The sequence below is a fragment of the Juglans regia genome, chromosome 8 (assembly GCF_001411555.2).
Source record: "Juglans regia cultivar Chandler chromosome 8, Walnut 2.0, whole genome shotgun sequence".
NCBI lineage: Eukaryota > Viridiplantae > Streptophyta > Magnoliopsida > Fagales > Juglandaceae > Juglans > Juglans regia.
Genome location: NC_049908.1, coordinates 8377324 through 8397937, shown reverse-complemented (window position 1 = coordinate 8397937; position 20614 = coordinate 8377324). Strand labels below are relative to the sequence as shown.

The window sequence follows — 20614 nt, the reverse complement described above, 5'->3', positions numbered from 1 at the left end:
AAGAAAGCCCCCAGATCAGTAAGAAGCTATGTTAACAAAAACACATATGCTGACAATTGATAACACGAAATTATAAAAAGTATTAGTGCCATTAAACACCATCTCTTCTTACATTAAAAGTTTGAGTCATATTGAAGGCCAGCCAAAACAGAAAGCTTATCTTAACCAAGCCAACCAGGCTTTACACAAACGGATTCCAATGGGTTCTCTAGATGAGGAGTTACTTGGAAATTTTTTGTACCAAACTGATATATTTTCTTCCACCACAAAATCATTTGGGAACGCTATTTACAGAAGAAAGATGTTCTAAAATGGGTTAAGCTTATCAGGCAGCAATACAAACTTCCTTGTCTCAAAATGCACTAAGCACACGCTTCCTAACACAATCAATTTATCAAACCAATCCTCCAATGTGCAACAATCTTGGTCACGTTAAAAAATATTTGAACATAAAAATAGTAAACCAAACTGTAAAAATACTACTCTATTTTGAAGTAAATATTTGTTCAGCCAAAATTATGAAAAAATCAGTAAACAACTCTATTTCAGTTGTACCTGGATTAAGTAAAAAAACTAACTAAATCACTACATTTTGACATTTTGGAATAGGATCAAACACTAGTCTGCTGCATACCAGAGAAAAAAAATGGAAAGGTAACACGTACAATGCAAACAAAAAATAGCATTAATCCAAGAGAGCAGATGTTGCCAAGTTTGCAGGAGACCTAAAAAATGCATAGAAAATCATACCAGAGACCTAGGTTAGGGTAGGGCATACTAGAGAAATTCCACGAGTCGCGGCGTCGAGGGACGTTAAGGAGTGAGGGTTAGCCGCGAGGCCGTGCGACGGGATCTTGCAAAATGGTGAGGGTTTGCACTGCGAGAGGGGGTGCGAAATTGGGGGTACTGCGCAATTAGGTACTGCGCAAAATTGGGGGTACTGCGCAATTGGGGAAACTGGGTTAAGGTTTGCGAAATGGGAAGGACCGAAGGGAATGAACTCGGCAAAATGGTGGGGGCTTGGAAAAACATATGAGATGCAAAAACTCTGATGCGGGATATCCACACGGTATTTGCAGTGTGACTCTACGTGTCACAATTTTATTCGCGGGCTGTTATTTGTTTAAAACAGCCCGACCGGCGTGCAGGTTATCTCATATACACACATATACATATCTTCCACGTGAATATTTGTAAATATTTAATCCAACTTTTTTTTATGTTCATTATATACACACATATAGTGTATTTGTTGTTAATATACTTTATTATATTTATAACCAAAGTACACAATATATATATATTTATATATATATATGAATGTCAAGTGATACTTTTTTTATTCTACTTTTCTTTTATGTTCATTATATAGTTGTTATCTTTTCTATAATTTCAGATTTCTTGTTTGCTTGAGTTCATGGATATGCCAGCAGATTCTAGTGCGATCTCTCCTTTCCAGGCCGAGGGCACCCCTACCCCTACCCCTACACCTACACCTACACCTACACCTACCACTCCTACTCATACCCCTACCCCTAGCCCTACGGCACCTTGCCCCGCCCCCAAGCCCAGCAAGAAACCTGCTTCAATAGTTTGGAGTCATTTCACCAAACTAGAGGGTGGTGACTCAAGTAACCCCCAAGCCAAGTGTAACCATTGTGGGAAAATTTATGGATGTCACTATAGGAAACACGGCACCTCACAATTAAAGGTGTACTTAGAAGAGCAATGCAAAAAAAGTCCAATATTAAGATCATTACAAGAGAAAAGCCAATCTAGGCTAGAAATTGGACTTCAAAAAATGGCGGATGGGACTAGTGGGGGTGCAACTTTGAGGGGGTATACTAAGTATGATCCCGATGAGTGTAGAAGACACCTAACTTGTATGGTCATAATGGACGAGCTACCTTTTCAAATTGTTGACGGGAAAGGGTTTCAAGCATATTCTCACTACTTGGAACCAAGGTTTAATATTCCATCTCGCCACACGGTGGCAAAGAATGTAAAAAAACATTTTTACATTGAAAAGGATAAGTTGATGGGTCAATTGGCAGATCAATTTGTTTGTCTCACCACTGACACTTGGACATCGATCCAAAATTTTAATTATATATCTTTGACTATGCATTTATTGATTGCCATTGAACATTGCAAAAGAAAATTATAAAATTTTGTAAAATCACCGATCATAAGGGTGAGACAATTGGGAAGGCCTTGGAGGCTTCAATAAAAGAGTGGGGTTTGACCCGAGTTGTTACAGTCACAGTTGATAATGCCTCGTCTAATGATGTTGCATTGGGATATCTGAAAACTTATCTTAGAGGGGCAAATAAGACACTTATGGGTGGTGAGTGTCTGCATGTGTAAGATGTGCAGCACATATTCTGAATCTGATTGTCAGTGATGGTTTAAGGGATCTTCATGACTCGATTGCTCGGGTTAGGACTGCTGTGAGATGGGTGAGATCTTCTCCTTCAAGGTTGGAGAAATTTAAGGTTACTGCGAGATCTGCGGGTCTAACATCTAATAAGGGCCTTTGTACTGATATACCTACACGATGGAACTCAACATTTCTGATGTTGGAGGTGGCCCAAAAATATAGGCTGGCATTTGCATTATTGGGTGACGAAGACATCCAATATATTAAATATTTTGATGATCACGGGGGATTGAGGAAACCCGTAGATGATGATTGAGAAATTGTAACTATTTTTGTAGAGTTTTTTAGGCTTTTTACGATGTCATCATGAGGCTATCCGGAACTTTGTACTCTACATCCAATGTTGTATGCCAGCAAATATGTAGGGTAAAAGAAGAATTAGATGACATGGTCGCTGGTGGTCACATTAGGCTGCGGGAGATAGCATTGATTATGAGGACAAAGTACGACAAGTATTGGGGAGATTTAACTAGGACTAATATTTTGTTATATGTAACTCTCGTCTTTGACTCAAGGTATAAGTTGGATGGCATGATATTTGGATTAGGCCTTGCGTACGGGCAAGTATGGGCGAAGCTTATTGCAGCAAGGGTTCGGGAAACCCTTACTAATTATTTGATGAGTTTTCCACCCTGTGGGGTGGTAATATTGCGGCACCTACATCTACCCCCTCAGCTTCAGGCTCACAATTTCCTGAAGTCGAGATTGGGAAAAGGCGTAGATTGGAGTGGGGTGAGAGGTATGAGCAGACCTCCTTCCTCCGGAGTTCTGTAGAGGCTCAGTCAAATATAGACAGATACTTAGCAGCAAAGATTCTACCATTTTCACGAGATTTCGATATATTAAGTTGGTGGACGGTGAATGTCGTGAAGTATCCCATCCTTGAAGAGATAGCCCGCATACTTTTGGCCATCCCTGTTAGCACAGTAGCCTCAGAGTCGGCCTTTAGCACCGGAGGGCGTGTATTAGATTCATTTCGGAGTTAATTAGCTCCTGTCACTGTGGAGGCTTTGATTTGCACGTAGAATTAGATTAAGGGAACCCCAATTCATGTTTCGGATGTTCTTAAATATGAGGAAGCCGATGTCGAGTAGGAGGGTGATGATCAGTCTGGATCTGGTATTTATTTTAATTTTATTTTCTAATTTCTTATTTTAATTTATTTATTTTCATTTAATTGGTATTCATTAATTTGATTTCAAATTTAATACTTATAGTGATACATGAGACCGCGTTTACGGCTACCTCCGATACAATATGACTTTGTATTGGACCGACCATTGCCATGGTTTGCATAATTTCTCCCCTAATTTTTTTTTTGCATTTAAAATTTTGTTTCATCTTTATAACTTTTTAATTCTAATTTGTTTTATTTTTAACTTATTAATATTTTAGGTTTTATAACTTATTAACTTTTATGATCTTGATTTTCAGTCTCACAGCAATCGACACAACTCAGTAAACTCACCGCTATGGCTCCACCCCAAAATCAATTTTATTAATTTACAATTAATGTAATGTTGCTACAATAGTTAATTGTACAATTTGTAATATTTATTTTTTTTAGAGGAGTTTGTAATAGTGTAATAGTTTATTAGTTCTCTTAATTTGTATAATTGTAAACTATTTATTTTAGCATAGTGTCTTACTACCTTAGTGATGATTATTACTTAATTAATTAATAGTTGAAACTTAATATCTACTTAATAGTTCAATCTATGATTATATATATATTATTTGTTTTCTACTTATCAAAAAAAATTATTTGTTTTCTGTTTTTAAATTTATATATTTTTTAATCTAAATTATGGGCCCAAAGTGGCCCAAAAACCGATTCTGGGCCATTTAGGGCCCAGAAAAATGTATTGGGCCGAAGGCCCAGTAGGGGATGCGAGGGGTACGGAAGGGTGGGGGTCTACCCCAACACCCAGGGCAGCGAACGGGGGACCCCACCCCCGCCCATGCTGGGGCGGGGTCTGGGAAAAAATCTCCCACCGTCGCATATGCGGGGGTGGGGGGCAGGGGACGGGTGGCCCCGCCCTGTAGGGGCGGGTATCACCCCTAGTCAAGGCCTCTTATTATTGAAACATTCACTGAGGTGGAGGAACAATCATGATTACAATGTTCGCGTACCGAAAAAATAAAGATTACATCAATGTCGAATATAAGGAATATTCAATTTATCCAAATGAACTAAACCCCAAAGTTGTCTTTGAACAAAGTGGTCTCTAATAAAATCTGAAATTCTGCCATTAGTATCCTCTTTTGCCAAGAAATCCGACACCATATTAGCTTCTATAAAATTATGCCAAAAACGGACCTTAAGCAAACAAACAAGTTCATTCACTTCCTCCCAAAAATCCCATAAAAACCAATACTTACAAACACTAGAAGATAACCATCCCACCACCACACTTGAGTTGGACTCCACCAATAAATCTCTCAAACCAAGTGAACGACACAATCATAGTCCATCTTGTAAAGCTCTACACTCCGCAATTTTATTTGTCGGTTGACCATAAAAATGAGCAAAACCAGCCATAACTCTCCCCTGTGAATCCCAAATAATGCCTCCACCACTCGACATCCCTGGATTTTCACAAGAACCACCATCCACATTCAGTTTGAACCTCCCCACATCCAATGGCTTCCACGCAACCAACCTTGGCATTTTTGCACACACTGGCACAATTGGACAACTTAATTCCTGCAATACTAGCAAATAATTAGATCCCATTTTTCATAATTGTTGCAAGCTATTATTGATGTCAATTAATGTTACTTTACCAACACGAATAATCACCCTCCCCAATCATATTTTATATCCTCCATCCGAGCTGAACATCAAGACCTCCTCTAAAGAGCCCATGAAATAATAATTGAAATGACTCTACGAATCCATTCAACTTGAGATGACCCAACTACACGACCCCACTACAAATTCATCATCCCTTCTCAGCTCCTATTCTGTGGCAACCGAACCCCACAAATGGCAGCAAAATAATTCCACATTCTTCTCGCTCCCTCCCCCTCTCAAAGAACATGATTTAAAGTCTCAACTTGGGGGGTGTATGTAAGCTAAATGGCGATTTTATAATGCGGAATAAACACTTTAAGACAGAATCGACAAGTTCAATGTCAAAGAAACAGTACCTCCAGCCATTGATATTCCTCACTATTTTGCTGCGCTTTCTTACTGATGTTTAGCACTTCCAAACTCTACTCCACTCTATTTAGATGGTGTAAGATTGAAGGGGATTGAATAAATAGGGACCAAACGTAGTATTTATAGCCGAAACTTCCATCAAGATTTGGTGGCTATGTGTCCCACGTGTTCAGTTTGTCATGGAGCAGTTCCAATGTTCTATGAATGTGATGAATACTCATAGTGGACCACTTCAAGAACTCCTAAAATTAAGAGAAGCTGGAGACTCGTTCTCACGAATGGCCTCCGTGAGAAACGGTCAACATTCTCCCACTTGGTTCACACTTTTCATCTTAAATCCATCGATAATCTATATTTAAGTAATAAATACATTAATCATGGCGATAGGTCCTCTAATGACGAGTATTACCTTTCATGTATTACCATGTATTTATTTCTTAAACATTATAATTTATGTGGCAACAATTTCTTAATGAATAAACCCTATGTTTATTCTTGGTGCAACACATGAATTTTCTCAAAATTAAATTAAGGTGCACATCAATATGAGAAAAAAATCAAAATAATTAAAAATTTCATTAAAATAACATTGTTCATACAATGAAAAATTACATAATGGAACCAAGTCTCATATTCACTACATGATTCTTGAATTTCAAAGGTATCATGCCCTTAGTCAAAGGATCAGCGATCATTAGCTCAGTGCTGACGTGCTCAATGACCACTTTCTTTTCTTTAACACGTTCCATTATGGCTAAATATTTAATGTCGATATGTTTACTTTGACTCCCACATTTGTTATTCTTAGCCATAAAAACAGCAGTTGAATTGTGGCAATACATTCTCAATGGCCTAGAGATAGAATCCATAATTCTAAGCCTAGAAATGAAACTCTTAAGCCATACACCATATGAAGTAGCCTAAAAACAATAGACGAACTCAGTTTCCATAGTGGAAGTGGCAGTCAAAGTCTGCTTGGCACTCCTCCATGATACAGCTCCACCAACCATCAAAAAATTGTATCCTGATATTGATCTACGTGAATCAATACAGTCAACAAAGCCAGAATCTGAGTAGCCAATTACTTCCAAATTGTCCATTCGTCTATACATTAGCATGTGGTCTTTGGTTCCTTGAAGGTACCTCATTACTTTCTTTGCAGCTATCTAGTGGTCTAAACCTAAATCATTCTGATATCGTCCCAATATTCCCACAGCAAATGCAATGTCAAGTCTTATACAGACCTGAGCATACATTAGGCTTTCGACAGCAGAAGTATATGGAATGTTCTTCATTTGTTCCCTTTCAAGGTCATTTTTCGGGCATTGGTTCAAATTAAACCTATCATCTCTCACAATGGGAGCTACACTTGGTGAACAATCTTTCATTCGAAATCTCTCTAAAACTTTATTAATATAGGTTTCCTGAGACAAACCCAAGATACCTCGAAATCTGTCTCTATGGATCTTAATGCCAATGACATAAGGTGCCTCACCTATATCCTTCATATCAAAATTTTTAGAGATAAAATGTTTCACCTCATGCAGCAAACTCTTATCATTGGTTGCTAACAAAATGTCATCCACATATAAAACAAGAAAACAGATTTTACTCCCACTAATCTTCTGATATATACATTGATCCATAGCGTTTTCTACAAAATCGAATGAAGAAATTACATTATGAAATTTCAAATACCATTGGCGGGATGCTTGTTTTAAACCGTATATGGACCTCTAGATCTCCATTGAGAAATGTTGTTTTCACATATATTTTTTGCAACTCTAAGTCAAAATGAGCTACTAATGCCAAAATAACGCGCAACGAATCTTTCTTAGGTACAGGAGAGAAAGTCTCTGTGTAATCGATTCCTTCTTTCTGAGTGAATCCCTTAGCAACGAGTCTTGTCGTGTATCCCTTAATGTTGCCCAATGAGTCTTTCTTTGAACCCATTTACATCCAATGACTTTTACACCATTAGGCAACTCAACAAACTCTCAAACTCCGTTGCTCTTCAGAGAATTCATCTCTTCCTTCATGGCGTTGTACCATAATTCTGATTTTTTGCAACTCGTGGCCTGTCAAAAGAACTCAGGATCATTTTCGGCTCCAATGTTATAGTCAGATTCTTGCATATACACAACATAATCATTAGGAATTGCTGATCTTTTTGCTCTAATAGATCTTCTTAATATTGTACCATCATCTTCCTGAGAAATATGTGGTTCAACCGTTGTTCAAAAGTTTTTGGCAACTCTTGAACTTCCTGATCTACTGGAATGTCGTCAGCAGCTTATGAAACTTCAATGATTGGTTGTTCAACACCTGTTTGTATTTGAGGGGTGCTGTAAACAATAACCAATCTATCACTTGAGGTGGAAGTTTGAGATTCTGAGTGATCATTCTCAGAAACTATGTTCCTGGTTTGATCGCTCCCACTGATCAAGTCATTTTCAAGAAATTTTATATTTCTTGATTCTACAATCCTAGTACTATGAGATGGACAATAAAATCTGTAACCTTTAGACTTTCAACATATCTAATGAAATACCCACTAATGGTCCTTAGGTCTAGTTTCTTCTCTTGTGAATTATAAATTCTCACCTCAGACAAGCATCCCCAAACGCGCATATGTCACAAACTCGGTTTCTAACATTTCTATAATTCAAATGGCATTTTAGGAACAGCATTGGTTGGAACTCAGTTTAATATATACATTGTCGTCTTAAGTGTATCAGTCCACAAGGATTTAAGAAGATTGGAGCTGCTAAGCATATTCTACACCATGTCCAATAATGTTCAGTTTCTTCTTTCTGCTACACCAATCTGGTCTGGTGAACCAGGCATGGTGTATTGGACAACAATTTCATACTCTTGAAGAAACTTTGCAAATGGCACAGGTGCTTGTCCATCCTCTGTGTATCTACCATAATATTCTCCACATTTAGCTGATCTCACGATCTTAATTTGCTTACCGCATTGTTTCTCTACTTCAGCCTTAAAAATCTTAAAGGCATATAATGCTTCGTTCTTGTTATGAAGCATGTAGAGATATATATATCGTGAGTAATCATTTATAAAAGAGATGAAGTATTTCTGACCATGTGAGTCCATGTCTGGACTACATATATCAGTATGTATGATCTCTAATATATCTGAACTCCTATTGGTACCTTGTTTTGACTTGTTGGTCTGCTTTCCCTTTATGTAATCCACACAAGTCTTAAAATAGTAAAATATAGAGTATTAAGTACCCCTTCATTTACAAATCTTTTAATTCTATCTACGGAGATATGACCTAATCTCCGATGCCATAATTTAGAGGAATCCTCATTAATAACACATATTTTAGTGCTAGTGTGAACATGCATTGAATTATAAGTGGCATTATTTTATAAATTAATGATGTAAAGACCATCAGACAAAGTATCATTTCCAACACAATCAGATTTATAAAATAAACTAAATGATAAATTTGAAAAATTAAAGGAATAATCAAAAGGTATAAGTCTTGAAACTGAAATCAAGTTTCTAGAGAAACTTGGAACATAAAAAATCTTTTCCAACTTTAAAACAAAATCACTAGTTAAAATTAAATAGCAAGTTCCTATAACTTCCACATGCGAGCCCATCTTGTTTCCTGATAAGATGCTTTGCTCACTTCCTACTGGCTTACTTAGGTTTTGCAAACCCTCCAAGGAATTCAAAATGTGGATTGTTGATCCAGAATCAATCCACCATATGTTAATATTGACATTAATCATATTAGATTCATAACAAACAAGTGAGATTGGATTACCTTTGTCTACAAGTCATTTCTGAAATTGGGCGCGTTCCTTCTTCATGTATCCCTTCTTTTACAGAAGAAACACTTGGAATCTTTCTTGATACCAGCTTGGGGAGGTATTTTGCATTTTCCTTTCTGATTGGCTTGAGATTCTCCCTTTCCACGCGTTGTCAACATTGCACTATCATCCTATTCCATCATCAGTCTCCCTTCCTCTTGAACACATATGGTCATGAGTTCATTAATTAATCATTTATCCATATGTGTGTTGTATGATATTTTGAAGGGTCCATATTGATGCAGAAGGGTGTTCAGGATGTAGTGCACCAGCAATGACTCCGACATTTTAAGTTCGAGTTTCTTCAATTGACCCACATTATCCCTCATTTACATGATGTGCTCACACACACCTCTTACACTGGTGAGCCTTAAGGATGAGAACTTCATAATTAGGGTCCTTGCTAGTACCTTGTCTGAAATGACAAATTGTTCATCAATGGCTTTTAGCAAGTTTCGGACCTTTTCATACTCATCGACAGAACCACGAATACCAACAGAAATTCTAGTCTTAATGAACATCATGTTGAGGCGATTAGATCACTCTCATCGCTCATAAAGCGCGATATCCGCTGCAGTGCTGGTATCAGTGAGTGCTGGTGGTTCGTCTTTCCTAATAGCATAGTCTATGTCCATCCACCCTAAATGAAGAAGAACTCTCTCATTTCAGACCTTATAGTTATCTCCCTTCAGTTCAAAAATATCATAACGAATATTAGAGAAATTTACAGGTTGAACAACTGCATAAAATTATAGATTACATGCTTATGTTAAAACTGATGCCTAAATAAAATTTCCTACTTTAGTAATATAAATCATGCTTAAAAATTGAATCTAATGACATAAAAAATGCTTGCGGGTCAAAATTTTAATTTAGTAGATTCAATTATTCTTTATGATAGAATTTTATCAAATTATTTATTTAATTCATAATTCTATGTGTATATTATGATTATAATTTGATATATATTCTATCTTAGATTAAACTTTATGAAAAAACTATCAACTTATTTACTAAATTCATAATTAATGTGGGTAAATTATGAATAACTTGATATTTTATCCTAATTAATAATATAAATATAATAAAAATTCAAGTGGGATAAAATTTATTATATTAAGTATAATTAATTACAATTAATGTCTAATATTCTTTATATGATCCTAATCAATCATAATATATAATTTTATTTAATTAAAGATGTTGTGGTTATTCTCTAATTAATTAAAATTATATGGATCACTAGACATTAAATTGCATAAAACTAGTTTAATATTATGAATTACATAATTTTAACTAATACTAACATGTTATTATTATGTACAAAATATTCTCATAATATAAGCATAAATATTGCATAATCAAAACTATAATATTATGCATAACATTTAATTTCATACCTTTAACTATATACTCATCCAAAAATTGCATGTATTAATATAGAGCAAAATTAATTAATTCATGCAAACTAAATAGAGCATAATAGATAAATTTGCACAACAATTATCCAAATTGCATATAATTAAAACAAATGAAAATTATAAGCACAAAGGACGTGGGTCCAAAAACCCACTTTCCAAACCATCTATAAAAGAGGAATTTTTTTTTTTAATTGAAAACTAACCCATATAAACGACATGTCATTTTTTCTAAAAATGAAAATGACGTGTCATTTTCCTCATTGTTTAAAAAACAGGCTATATAAACGACATGTCGTTTTTATTAAACTTATAAACGACGTATCGTTTTTCTCTCTATGGAATGATTGTGGCCTAACTAAACGACATGTTATTTTCATCAAAACTGAAAACTATGTGTCTTTTAGGGCCATACTGAATAAAAGGCCTTCGGCTAAATGATATGTCGTTTTCGTTAGAACTGAAAACGACATGTCGTTTAGCTTCATACTGAATGAAACCCGCTAGCTAATCTACATGTCGTTTTGGTTGTCTTCAACCTCCAGACAGTGTTGCAGATCACGATTTCTAAGACGATTTTGACGTCAAAAAATATGTTTTTAATCACAGAAAGTTTAGAAAAACTATTTCCACATGATTTCTAATCTTCTTTCGAATTAAAAGCAACCAAAAATCAAAACTTAAATTTTTTTAAAACTTTCGGCCAAAAAACAGAGATAAACAGAGCAGGTCTATAAACACCAAGACAGAGATAAAAACTGGGCTCTGATACCAAATGTAAGCTAAATGGCGATTCTATAATGCAGAATAAACACTTTAAAACAGAATCGACAAGTTTAATGCCAAAGAAACAGTACCTCCAGACATTGATGTTCCTCACTGTTTTGCTGCGCTTTCTCACTGATGTTTGGCACTTCCAAACTCTACTCTACTCTATTTAGATGGTGTAAGACTGAAGGGGATTGAGTAAATGAGTCTGAGGACCAAACGTAGTATTTATAGCTGAAGCTTCCATCAAGCTTTGGTGGCTATGTGTCCCACGTGTTGTAGAAGTTCCAACGTTCTACAAACGTGATGAATATTCAGAGTGGACCACTTCAAGAGCTCCTAAAATTAAGGAAAGCTGGAGACTCGTTCTCACGAACGGCCTCCGTGAGAAACGGTCAATAGTGTACACAATAGGTACACTTTGAAACAATCAGAGTTCCAAGTTGTCGGATTACATCATCCATAAGCAATGCTTTCTGTCAAGCCCTCGAACACATGAAAAACATTTTCTTTGGTTTAAAATCCTGCCACAACCACCTCTACCATGGACAAAAGTACCATGCTATCAAAGCAGCTACCAGGCTGATTTTGTTGTGAACACTCCCTCCACCGAATGCATCCAGACACAAATATCATTTCCTTCCTACAGGCATAAACCAAATTGAGTTATTTTCTCAACAACATTCTCGGTAACAATTGCTATTAATAACTTGAGATTCCACCTTGTTTCGTCCACCAGAGACCGCACTTGCAACCCAGCATCCCTTACCACTGAAATCTCCTCCGCCAATGGCCCATCATCCAACCAATTATCATGCCAAAAATTCACCTTACCACTCCAGAGTAACCATCTCAAGTTATATAAAACAGTAGGCATGAGCTGCATGACACATTTCCAGAAACGAGATCCTCTCCCCAAAGATATATCTGATGCAATGTGTGCATTGCCCACATATTTGTTGGAAAAAAATTTGACCACAACGAACCTCCCATAATTAATTTCCAAGCAAATTTCATAAGCAAAGAATTTTGAACCTCAAAAAGATCCTGAATTTCAAGCCCACCTTCCTCCACTGGTAAACAAATCTTCCTCCAAGATATCAACTTCCTCTTCTTTTTTTCGATGCTATAACCTTATAAGAAATTAGAGAAAATCCCTTTTAAGTGCTGACAACACTTTCTTTGGCACATACAATACTGAAAGTATATGAATGAGCATACTATTCAAAACATGCTTAATAAAAATAAGTTTACCACCAAAAGAGAGAAGCTTGCTTTTCCAACCCGCTAATTTTTTTTAACTTTTGCCAACAAAGAATCAAACATCTGAATTCTCATTCTTCCCACATGCAATGGAATCCCCAAATAAGTGCATGGCCATACACCCTCCTCAAAATCATAAATCCATTTCAAATCATTTTTCCTATTAAGTGAAATATTAAAGGACAAAAACATAGAAGATTTATGCGGGCTTACCAACTGACTAGACATCTCCTCATAATTGTGAATCACCTCCGTAAGCTTAAGAATAAAGAGAGGCTTTACCACCATTAGCAAAAATCAAGAGATCATCCAAATGCAACAAATGGCTAATCATAGTTCCCCCATTTGTATTGAAAGGCTTTATACTTCCCAACTGAAACTCCTTGTGCAACATCCGAGAAAGCACTTCCTCTAACAAAATAAACAAATAAGATGATAAAGGATCACCTTGGTGAAGCCCACGAGAAGGCTTAAAAAAACCCCTATTATAACCATTCAACATCACCAAAGAAAATGGAGAAGAGATAGAATTAAAGATAAGATTTTTCCATTTATCTGAAAAATCCAATCTACGCAACACCTCCATTAAAAAACGTCAATTCACCCGATCATAAGCTTTGGCAATATCAGTTTTCAACATAACATTGCCTCCCCTTAAGAACTTTTGTTAAGGACTTTTTCATTTTATCCTAATGACTTTTGTTATGGACTTTTCCATTTTATCCTCCCCTGTGATGCATATTTTATCCTAAAGATTCTCAAGGACTTTTGTTAGAACAAGTTGCCCTTAAGAATTGCGAGCTTCTGTAGAGGAATAAAATGTTAAAGCCCAGTATAAGGCCCAGCCACTAGGCCACATTAGAAGATAAGACAAAGGGATAGGCATGGGGAACAAGGGGGGACGTGGAGCAGGCTTGTGGCGGGGGCTTCAGAGCAGAGAAAGTAAGGGAGGGGTTGTCAGGGGTCAGGAGGTATGGAAGGCTGTTAGAGGAAATGGGAAAAAGGGGGGAGCTGACACACGCCAAGGGGTCTGGTCCCATCACTACAGGCTAGATAAAAAGCCTTCAGATAGATGAACAATGGGCTCTCTCTCAAATTAGTCTTCTTCCTCTTCTTCTTTTTCCCAGGAACAGAGCGCACCAATGAGATTTTCTTCTCCAACAAATGGATCTTTAGCTTTCTTTGTACAGTGAGATGTGAGAGACCATGAGTGACTGTAAACAAATATATTATAGTGGAAAGTCCTCTCCCCAAACTCCCGTGGACGTAGGCCTAGTGTCGAACCACGTAAATCTGTCTCTCTCTTTATTTTCACCGGAACACTGTCGAGGGCACCAAACCACACCGATCAAGGCCCAATTGACCTAGTGGGATGGAAATGACTCTTTCTCTCCTTCCAGCATGTTATGCAATTTTTACAACATCAACACATATTATCAAAAATACTTCTTCTCCTAATGAATGCCGCATGCTCAAGAGAAATAATACAATCAAGAAGCCGTGCCAATCTAAAAACCATTATCTTAGCCATGATTTTTTAGACCACTAAACATAAAATAATAGGCCGAAATTGCCTAAATCCCACAAGTTTATCAACCTTAGGAAAAAGCACTAAATTTGTAGCACCAAAAAATGTCGCAAAAGACTTCCCCTCAAAAAATTCTGTAACCATCTCCATAAGATCCTGCTTAACAATATCCCATGCTAGTATAAAGAAACTAACGGAGAACTCATTCGAACCTTGGCTACTATCTAACTGAATTGATCAAAGAGCAGCTTTAACCTCTTCCATCGATGTCATAACTCATAAATCCTCATTTTCCTACACTGAAACTGGGGGCAACAGTAATGATAGCGTCGACTCATTAAACTCCACACTGGACAATGTGAGTAATGTCTTAAAAAATTCACAGCACCATTATGGACCTCCTCCGAGGATTCCAACATCTATCCATTTTCAAGCATCATACGTTCTACCCGCTTATTTTTCTTCTTGACTCTCATCAAAAATGAAAAAATGTCATATTGGAATCCCCTTCCGCTAACCATTTAACACACAAGACTTTTGACAACCCAACATTTCCTTATGTTGCAACCACTGCAAATGTTGTTGCTTACACTTTAATAAATCACTTTCATTTTGTTAAGTGTAATCTACACTAACAAATTGCTCCAAACAAGAAATACAATCTTCAAGTGCATTTAATTCCACTTCCACTCTACCAAAGTGTGGCGCCCTCGACCCCCACGTGTTATTTTTGTGGAGTTCGTGACACCGAGATGATGACCACACAGATCACACACCCCAACGACCAGTGCTCAGAGTGTGTACAACATGCAATAAGTGTACAAAAATAATATTCGCAACGGAGAAATAAAAAGGTTTTTCTTTATTAAATACTAGAATTGTTCAAAAATAGTAAAATATTTTTTCAAGAATTATACAGTCATCCGACATAAAATTTAAAGAAAACAAATAACATAAGGGAAACAAATCCCAAAATGCTGAACAACATATCAGCAACTTAAGCTTCTGGCGGAGTCGGCCCCTCAGGTTTATACTCGGGCTCTGCGTCAGACTCTACAGCACCATAAGAGGGAACCGTAGGGTAAAACACCACAATCAGATTATGACAACTTAGCAAGTAATTAACCAAAACAATATCTAAGAGATTTAAAACACAATAATATAATCACACGTCCCATACAGACAAATATGTAGAAAACAAAACCACATTCTTTTTCCAAAAATACACTTTTAATAACTCACACCAAAAATCTCATTTTGGCCCAATCATAATTATTATTTTATTATGCATGCACCACGGTCTCCCCTATCGACCATCTGCACGCCCTAGCTCTCATCGTCACAGTACGGGTAATGTCTGTGCTTGAGACTTCGTAACGAGCGATGCCCAGTTCCGCGCCCAGCGCGTACATGGCCAAGCATCCTCTAACCTTGCCAGCCAAAAGGTCATGGAATCGGTATGATAGTGTTACCGTCTCATCCGTTCCCGTCGTCGCCCTGCGACAACTCATGAGACGTCATATCAGTCTGTTACGCTCCTGAGTGACCAGAGGAGCTCCACCGAGATAATGCCCCATCTCGACTTGGGGTCGTGATACACACGCACCCACATAATCAGTCTCAATTTTCAAAACAGACAACGTGACTTCATAGCACAATTTATTTAAGACAATAAATATGCATGACAACAATTTATTGGATGATATATTAAATATCTCATTTACATAAAATCTCAACCATTTACAAATATACAGTTTCACAACTACACGCGTAATCTCATCCTCCAAATCCGACCCAAGGCCCAATTTCAACAACTCCAATTAAAATTCTCAACACTTCAACGGCCCAAGGCCCAATTCCAACAAACCAACAGATTACAAATAAATGACAATTATAACAACGTTATTTAAAACTTATGGGTTGCATTGGAAAATTACATACATGAAGATGGAAATTTTCTGGAAGATCGCACAAAAGGAAGTGTTGCTCAAGGTGGCAGTACATGGCGGAGCTCACGGCAGAGCAGTGCCAAAAAGGGCTTTTATCTCACAGGTTGGCTAACTTTTACAAGTTGATATTCAAAGTGGCTCACGGGGATGGTCAAACAACCAAGGTAAGACACTGTGTGTGGTGGTTTGTGGTGGTGAACACGATAAAAGCTTAAAGATTTTGGGACAACAACTACCAAAACCGATTGAAGTTCACAACTTTTGAACAAAAATAGAGCACGACAACTCACCAACAAAATTCACAAAACAACAACTAAACACCTAAGGATGAAAAAGCTTATACGAGAGAGGGAAGATGAAGAATATATAAGACTTTATTTTTAGAACCCATGGTCTATTTATAAGCCAAGCACGGCGGCCTACGAGGCTGCGTGTCTCACGAGTAAATGAAGAGAGAAACGGCAATGTAAGCCGTGGAGGAAAGAAGGCATTTCATGCGGACGTGTGGCGCGGCGGCTAACAGCGCAACACAAAGTCCACCACCAGTCAACAGGGAGCTGCTCACGGGAGAAAGAGGTGGCTGAGTGGAGCGACGTCTTGATAGCAACCTCTCGGAGTTCACTATCGAATGACACCGAGTAACTCATGGAAGATGGAGGTGGAAGTGAAGGTGGTGACTCACGGAAGTATAAGTGGAAGGAAGAAGAAAATCGAAGGAAGAAGAAGAAAGAAGAAGAAAAGTAGTGCACGGCGCAAAGGAGAAAGTGATGGAGCCCTAGATTCCTGATCATAACGGCGCCGTTTAACATGCTAAGGGTTGGGTTAAGAGACTTATATGGGCTGGGCTTCAAAACGCAGGTTAGGTTCACTTAAACACACATGCTAGATCAAAACACGGGCTGGGTCATTTTAATACACACGGCCCAATTGAAAACACACACAATACACACACAGCCCATAAAAACATTACAAGTTAAAAAAAGTCCAAAATAAAAACACACCAAAATAAATTAAAATTATCATAAATAAAATAACACACTTAAATAAAATAATAAGGAATTAAAAACATATGAAAATTAGGGATCTCACACAAAGACCTCTAAATTCCATTTCCGCAAAGCTCCTTTCAAAAGTTATAATTTCTTACTAATGCGCACCATTGGACAACTCTCCACACTATCGCTCCACACCTCCTTCACTAATGGAAGAAACCCTTCATGAGTGCCCCACATACGCAGGAAACGAAAAGGCCTTGCCACAACTCTCCTATCACGGATTAAGGCCCTATTTGGTTACGCAGTTCAAATGAGATGAAATGAGATATTTTGAATAGTAGTGAAGTGTTTGAGTTAAGATGAGATAAAATATTTTGTAAAAAAAATATGTGTTTGGATAGTGAGATGAGATGATATAGTTTTTAATTTTTGGGATTTGAAAAATGTGTGGGTCCCATCGTTGATTAGAGAACATAAAAGTGCACTATTATGCATTGTTCACACACTGTCAGTTTTCACTGTTCATTCATTGTTCACGTACTGTTCATGCAATGTTCACTGTCAGTATTCACTATTCATTACAGTTTATTTAAGTGGATGTTTTTAAAATTTATAGATGAAATATAGTGTGTTTGAATAGGAAAAACTATTGTATGGTACAAATGAGATGAAAACATGTCATCTGTATTGTGTAACCAAACCAGGCCTAAAGAAACCATGATCGGACTATGATCTGAAGATGTTCTCGGGAGATACACCACACGCACATCACCAAATAAATTAAGAAATTTTGTGTTCACCAAAACTCTATTCAACCTCCCCCAAATCTGTCTCCCCCCTAGCCTTCCATTACACCATGACAAATATTGCCCCTCGTAAGGAAGATCGATCAAACCGCAGTCCTGAATACAATAATTAAACTCATATTTCACACGGAACAGCTGCATAATTTCACCCACCTTTTCATCATTGTTCTTAATAATATTAAAATCTCTCCTATGAACCATGGAAAAATTCCAGAAACTTGCCCATTGCAAGGGTATCATTTTTCGATTATTATTACTTATCTTCTTTCTAATCATGTTGATAATTAGACTTCAATATTGAATATCAAATAGGACCATAAATTTCCAAAATGAAACCATCTTCAAAGGAATTCACAGCACGATAAAACTGGTTTTTGTAATTCCAAGGTTTTTTTATGAATCTAATCGTAGTGGGCTTTCATAGATTAAGGAGTTTCTATAATTTGTTATCCAAACAGAATTATTCATTTTAATTTGAAGTACACATTACGCACGTGTATCATTTGATGTAGTGGAATACACGTTGTATTTATCTTTCTTCTATTTATAACAAGCATTTGAGTTTAAATTATTATAGAAAAGCTGAATCCCACTTTCATTAGTGTACTTCAGATGGCGGCAGACCCAAAATAGAAAAAAAGTAACCATTGATAAAAGGGAGAATCTTAGAGTACTGAGTAATACTACCTACCGAAGATTTGTCCGGAATTTATGTCCTGAAATGTACATTTCATCTTTTTCTTTTTTTTTTTCATGCATTTTTTTAATTATCATAAAAATTTATAAAAAAATAAAAAATTCACAACATTATTAAAAAACACATTCTTAATCACTAAGTAAAAAAAAAAAAAAAAAGATTTCGGGACACATTTTCGAGACATACCTTCAAGACATATAGCATTTCTGTAGAGTACTAGTAATGGCTTATTTATCTTTATTTTTATCTTTATATTTAAATAATATGTCTTTAAATTCATCTACATGCATTTCTAAATTTTTACATAGTTATGATTGAAGAAGCACTATTCACTCTCCAAACATTATTTTAAATGTTTTTTCTCTCTTATCCATTAAAATCAACTTTGTAGAATTTGTATTAAAATGATTTTGATATATGAAATTTGTATTAAATTGATGATACAAAGTGTTTTTTAATACATATTAATATTTATTGATAAAATTAGTCATTTTGATATATGAAATTTGTAATATTTAAATATATGAAATTTGTATTTTTGAGCACATGGTGCTAATTGTAAAATATATAAATAATAATAATTTTAAGAAAAAAATTAAAAATAATAATATTTTATTATTATTTGATTCAAATTCTCTTTCCTATCTTTTTTCTCCTATATATATATATATATATATATATATATATACAGGTATATATATATATATATACTAGGTGAAAGTAACGTGCAATGCACGTTTGCTTAATTTTTATTTATTTATTTTTTGTTAAGAACTATTTTTTTATTAATAAGGACGTAATGTTTTGGTCAATTAAATAACGATGTAATGTTTATGTAATTTATAAATAATTATACACTGTAATATATTATAAAAGAAGGGCATTAATAAAAGCTATAACATGGTCGAGTTGACCTCCACTACGTGCACATCCCAGAGGGTCTAGTTCTGCCACCTCCACTTAAGAGACATACCTCGGTTCCCCTTTATATCTCTGGCATCTTTCTTTTCCTTTGCAACTCCGGAAACATAGTGGCATAAGTTCTTCTTGGAAGTAGAAACCTTCAGTGGTAAACCATAATCAATGTCTAACAATATGATGAGTAAATGAATGAAAACTATAGTGGGCTACACAACAACGTGCATGGTGGGAAGGCTCCCTTACATTAGAGAATTCAGGTTCAGATGCCCCACAGAGCTCAATCAACTTAAGCTTGTCTACCTTGAGCTGTAAAACAAGCAGTAAATAAATTTGTAAATTGCTCAAAAAGAACAGAAGGCAACTAATTTCCCTGCCTATGTATGGTGAGAGAGATAGAGGGATCATGAATGAGGGGCGAGTGAAGTCAGCACTTGCATGCTGAGAAGTTGGCAATGAAGCCAGAAACCGTTCCTTAAAACTGGAAAGCAAACATGTTAGCAATTACTCACATATAAACATTTACAAAAACTATACAGGGATCATTGACTATAAACTTTTACCATTTTGGATCAAATAGTACAAAGTAATCACTAACATTTGAAACACCTAGCAAATTGCAAATTGCAAAAGCAACAATCTTCACACTTACAGGAATTTTCTCAAACACAGAGATAGCATATGAACATAAAGAGAGAGAAGTTGGAAACTTGGGCAAAACAAACGGAAATGGGTCTTACATAGATAAGCCCTTTTTCACAAAAGGAATGAGCCTCACACATTCAAACTAAATTGCCAATTCCTTTACATCCAGGTTGTTC

General features: G+C 36.3%; 1 protein-coding gene across 1 annotated transcript; it reads right to left on the bottom strand.

Moving 5' to 3' along the window:
• Window positions 1–19767: 19767 nt before the first annotated feature.
• On the bottom strand, window positions 19768–20614 carry LOC118349259 (origin of replication complex subunit 6-like). Its single transcript, XM_035693165.1, has 3 exons — window positions 20534–20614; window positions 20040–20102; window positions 19768–19936 (listed from the first exon to the last, which is right to left on the bottom strand). The coding sequence occupies exons 1-3, from the start codon at window positions 20573–20575 to the stop codon at window positions 19817–19819; spliced, it is 225 nt and encodes a 74-aa protein (XP_035549058.1). The 5' UTR covers window positions 20576–20614; the 3' UTR covers window positions 19768–19816.